The following is a 5,441-nucleotide window of genomic DNA, read 5'->3' as shown; positions in this document are numbered from 1 at the left end:
GCTTATTTTTGACATTATTTTGAGGGTTTCTGGTTTCCTCATATATTGTAAAAACTTCTGAAATGAGAAAATGGTTGAGCAGCTTTTTTAGATTGGAACAGAAAAATAGCGCTTATCTGTTACCATTTTATGCGTTTGGCCTGCTAATAGCAGCTATTACCATTTGGTCCTTTGTACATATTTTTAGGAGCTACATGCCCCCTCTGACTCGGAGTGCTTGGAAGGGTAAGAAGTAACTTATGTTTGAATTAATTCTATCAAATTTTGATTGGAAGAACTTTAGGAGTCGTATTTTGAACTGTTACTTTACAGCTTTGCAAAGGAGTAGGGGATTTAGCAATTATTTTTCGAAGTCGGCTCAGGGAGAGAACGATTTGCATCTTTGTATCACTAACTACTTCAAGGTAAGTTATAAGTGGCTAGGCTGTTATTAACTTAACCATGTGTCCCAAGATTGCCTTATAATGTGATATAGATCAACTTAAGGTCACCCTAAACATTTTTTCTAGTTTCTCCATCCTAAAGAAAACAAAGATGACTCAACCACGAGCGAAGTACCCAGAACGTAACACTTTCACACCGGATATGGAAATTGCTTTTGCACAACATCTTGTGAATATGCATAGGAATGGGGAAATATCATCTCATAACATAGGAATGGAAATTGCTTTTGCACAACATCTTGTGAATATGTATAGGAATGGGGAAATATCATCTCATAACATCGGGAGTCATGTTGTCCCCGAAATTACTAGGATGCCCAATGAGACGTTCAGGGCTTCATTTCCCGGCGACACTATTCGGTCGAAGTACTATGCCCTTCAGAACCTAACTAGGCTTTACATTCCGTTCAAGAAGCGTGGCACTGGTATGGGCTGGGAGTCAACCAACTACACCTTCATGATGCACGATGATCGATGGAGGCTTCTACTTCAGGTCTGATTGTTTTTTTTACTTTTTTTTAATTTTCAAAAGCAGTTTATTTCCTTTCTATGATTATTAATTGTAAAAACTGTTTTGGTCTTGTGTAGGTGAACAAGGGGTACAATAGATTTTACGACTGCTCGTGCCGTGTATTCCATTTGCTTGAAGAAGTTTTCATGAATCAGAGGGCTACTGGGGATTTTAGCGCTGGAATTGGAGTATCACCTCCCAATTCGACCGACGAGTTGGAAATGAAAAATGCTGCTAGACGTTCGAGGGGAAAGGGGGTTGTGGATGTTGATTCATCAGACAAAAAAGTTGTCATGCCGGTGACTCGGAAAGGGAAAGAGAAAGTGAAGAAGGGCAAAGGAAAGCGCAAATCGGGTGACATGTCAACTGATTCATTCTTCTCGCCATCCATCCCCCAATTCCAGCAGTACGTCTGAGTTCTAGATATCATTAAAACACATTTGAGTTGTAAAAGAGCAGTAGCATGAGCGGTTCAGTCTCTTCACCCGCTAAGAGTAAAAAGCCTCCAGTAGACGATGATGAGAAGCTAAAGGCTGCCTTGGCTGACATCTTCGCTCTTCACCTGGACATAAATGTGCACCTGAAGATGATCGATCTCCTCCAAAATCCTGCGGAGCGTCTCATTTAGTTCACCTGCTTGACCGACGCTGATCGTCTTGCATTTGTGAGACATCGGGGGTTCCTTCCCCCTGTATAGATACTCATTTTATCACGAGTTGCGATTGCGGCAGCCTGCTTTAGAGTGTGTGTGTCCCATGAGTTAAAATTTCATTGTTGGGACTGCTTTTTATGTAGTATGAGTTTGTTAACTTTGCCAGTGATTTTTTCACTGTACCCCGGAACAGACTTCTTTTTATTATTGAGGATATTTAATAATTTCATTGTGTATACAAAGGCAACTTGAACTTGGTACTTGGGCTGTTAATTTAGTACTCCCATGCTTATTTTTTCAGGAGTTGCATAAACGTACTAGTATTGACAGACAGGCGACAATATCTTGACATTTTTAGTACTTTGTCTGTGCACCTAAGTTTGCCAATTCTTATTTCTTCAGTTTACTACGTAAATTGTCATGTATCTTCAACTTAATAGGGGTTTGTTGCATACCTATCATAAATATCCGCATTTAAGTAGTTTAATATGATTATATTTGCGTTTAAGAAACTCGTGAACTTGTTATTTAGACTAGTTGGGACCTTCGCTATTGGTTACAATTTCAACTTGTTCTTCAGCTCCCATGCTTATTTAGTGGCAAGTTTGTTAGTACTATCTCTAGTAATTTTCATTCTATGTTCTTGTGGTATTGACAACTATTGTTAACCTATTCGATCCTTAATGTGCAGGATATCGCTTGGGCATTTGCAGACTTCAAAGTGGTTGATGCGGGATGGATAACCAGGGGCACATTTAGGGAGGACACCTGGATGATGAGATGGATGATGTTAATCTCGACAACATCCTTATGGCAGTTGTACTATTAGGTGTCATGTTTTTTGATCTGTAATTAGTCGGGTCCTAAGAAGAAGAAAAGTATGAGATAGTGCACTTTCGGGGAGGGATTATGTATTTGAGCTGATAAATGGACATGAAGACAGAATTATTGAAAATATGCGCTTGGAAGTTCCTCAGTTCCTGCTGTTGTGCGATTTATTGGTTCATCGTGGTTACTGGCATGCATATCCTTCTCATAGGGTAGGGGTTCATAAGTTCGTTGCTTTAACACTAATGTGCCTGAGCCATGATGAGCGGCACCGGGTTCTAACCGAGCAGTTTCAGCATTCAACGGAGACGATTGATCGACATGTTCGCCGTGTCTTACGAGCCTTGGTTCAGCTGGGTCGTGATCTCGTTAAGCCAAGAAATTTCGATAACACTATCTCAAGATTTTGAATAATGCATTGCTCATGCCGTGGTTCCAGGTATGTAACCATTTTATAGACTCATATTTTTCTGGTTTCTTATGCGCTTTAGAATGATTTTAAAACCATCGAACTTCTATAGGATTGTGTAGGAACCTTAGATGGGATCCACGTCTCCGCTTGGTGCAGAGCAGAGATAAGAGAGAGGGTCAAAAATCAGCATGGGGACTTATCCCAGAATGTGCTTGCTGCCTGCAATCATGATATGTACTTTGTCTATGTTCGGATCGGTTGGGAAGGTAATGCTCATGATGCCCAAATTCTCCAAGAAACCTTGCTAGATCCGAATTCGAGTTTTTCAATGCCACCGCAAGGTATTTGCACAACTTGCTATTTTTCAAGATGCTCGATAAGAAATTGCTTAGCAGTGATGGCATTAGCAAATATCTTGGCATTTAATTGAAAAACTGTAAAGTTGTTTCCATACCTATAATCAATACCTTGACATCCATTCTATGACATCATCGACAAGGAAATATTATGTGGTAGATGCTGTTTACACTAATATGTCGGGGTTTATGGTACCATTTAGGGGTGCACAGGGCACACATCATGAGCGGGTAGCTAAAACTCTGTTCAACAGGCAGCATGCATCGGTTGGAAATATTATTGAGCGAACATTTGGAGTTCTTAAAAAGCGTTTTCCAATACTCAAAGGTCCAATGCAGAACTACCTAATAGCAATTCAAAATAATATTGTGCTTACATGTTGTACTTTGCACAATTTTATGCGCGATTATGTGCCAAATGATGAGTATTTCAACGAAGAAACTGCCCTCGAAGCCTTTGCAGATGCACAGATAGCAGGGGATGAAGTGCACCGGGTCAACCCATCGATATGTCGCAACAGGGCATAGATAACTAGAACGAAGATCGGCGGGCAATAGCGGATCACATGTATTGGAATGCGCATAACTAGCTACAACTGTAAGGCCTTGGACCGATAGGTCGAACAAGGCACAAGTTTATTAGTCTTCTTCAATCAAATGTTGTACTTTCCGTATCATTTTGAATTTGGGTGTATTTATATCGAAGGGTCGACCATGGATGTTGTACTTTGCCTTTTCATTTGCTGACTCTATTTAGCCATTTGTTGGACCATATATTCAGTTCATCAAATCAGTTCATGTGTTTATTTAAGGTATTGTACCAAAAAGCCGTTTTCAACTTAAGTTCTGCACATTGTTGACAGGGGTTACGGCCATAGTGAGCGAGCTACTTCGAAGGGCTACTTTTGGAAACTGCTTTTCATTTAAGTTGTATCACATTTGCAATGACCTAAAGTAAGGTGCCAATTGCATGATTAAATCGTACACAGATTTATTGTGTAGGTGTATTTCAAATACTGTTCAATCCAAACGCATGTGTTTTTAAAATACAAAGAGTTTTTCAAAAACAACAATTCAAACGACAATAGTAGTATTTCAAAAAATGCTACAGTGAAAATTTTGAAAAACAGGTCCAAAAACAGGGAATCCAAACGCAGTCCTTATTTTGGGGAGATGTGTCAAGCTATTACTGGAAGAATTCTCTCCTGGAAGTTTAAGTTTCTCTCTTCTGGGGGTTAGATGGTTTTAATTAACTACGTGCTCTCTTTTATTCTAATTCACCTTCTATCTGCTACTGTGTTTCCAATCTCTGTATTCAAAGTTGTCAAAAAAGTCTGCTCAAACTTTTTGTAAGGTTCTTCCGATGAGGACTCTAAGTTTCATTGGATTTGTTGGTCTCAGTTATGTTACTTAGTCGAGAAGGGAGGAGTTGGTTTTCGAAAAGTTAGGGATGTATATACGGCATTTTTTGCAAGCTATGATGGAGTTTATGAACAAATTCATCCTTTGGTCAGATTTTGTGTGTTCAAAGTATTATAGTAGGATTCATCCTTGTCAAGCAAACATTAACCTATGCTTTGGCAACTTGGCGATGCATGGTAAATGTCAGTCAACAAGTTGAATTATCTCTATTGTGGTTGATCCATGAGGGGGCGTGTAGTTTTTGATATGATAACTGGTTGAGAAGTGGAGCTTTGTTCCTTAGAGTTCCTATTGTACTGAGTCTTTCCTTTACAGATTTTAGGATTAATGGGAATTGGGATGTTTAGCTACTATCTCAAGTATTGCCTCCAAAAATTGTATCCTTTGTTTTGCAACTGCCAGTATCGGAAGATGGACGAGTGGATGAGGTTGTTTGGATGCCGATGAAGTCTAGAAAGTTTACTTTATTGTCAGCGTATCAAGAGGTCAGGCAGGCTCGCAATAGCTCTATTGTCTTTTCCCAACTTTGGCATTTGCGTATCCCATTAAAAGTATCATTTTTCATGTTACGATTGTTGAAGAGAAGGCTGCCTTTAGATAATGTTTTGTGCAAGATGGGTTTCCACTTGCCTTCCAAGTATTTTTGTCGTTCGATAGCTGCGGGGGAGTCCATTGAACATGTCTTTTCCACTAGACAAGTTACGGGGGAAGTTTGGAGCTATTTTTATTACATGTGCAGTGTAGTTTTTCCAGCTTCCAATTTAAGAGCACGCTTGGTTACCTGGTGGTTTTTTGTAAACACAAAAGGCGGTTTGTG

At 39.6% G+C, this 5,441-nt stretch overlaps 1 protein-coding gene across 1 annotated transcript; it reads left to right on the top strand.

The window, feature by feature from the left end:
• The first annotated feature begins 2,562 nt into the window (after positions 1–2,562).
• On the top strand, positions 2,563–3,730 carry LOC113777283 (putative nuclease HARBI1). Its single transcript, XM_027322320.1, has 3 exons — positions 2,563–2,802; positions 2,956–3,187; positions 3,363–3,730. The coding sequence occupies exons 1-3, from the start codon at positions 2,563–2,565 to the stop codon at positions 3,728–3,730; spliced, it is 840 nt and encodes a 279-aa protein (XP_027178121.1).
• Positions 3,731–5,441: the final 1,711 nt, after the last annotated feature.

This window comes from Coffea eugenioides, chromosome 7 (assembly GCF_003713205.1).
Source record: "Coffea eugenioides isolate CCC68of chromosome 7, Ceug_1.0, whole genome shotgun sequence".
NCBI lineage: Eukaryota > Viridiplantae > Streptophyta > Magnoliopsida > Gentianales > Rubiaceae > Coffea > Coffea eugenioides.
The sequence above is the reverse complement of the archived record's forward strand: the minus strand, read 5'-3'. Positions and strand labels throughout refer to the sequence as shown.

Excerpts from the sequence above, each read along its gene's own strand:
- LOC113777283 (XM_027322320.1), top strand. The coding sequence starts at position 2,563 with ATGCGCTTGGAAGTTCCTCAGTTCCTGCTGTTGTGCGATTTATTGGTT. Across the intron at positions 2,803-2,955 it reads TTCAGCTGGGTCGTGATCTC|GATTGTGTAGGAACCTTAGA; the intron begins GTTAAGCCAAGA and ends GAACTTCTATAG. Across the intron at positions 3,188-3,362 it reads TTTTTCAATGCCACCGCAAG|ATGCTGTTTACACTAATATG; the intron begins GTATTTGCACAA and ends ATTATGTGGTAG.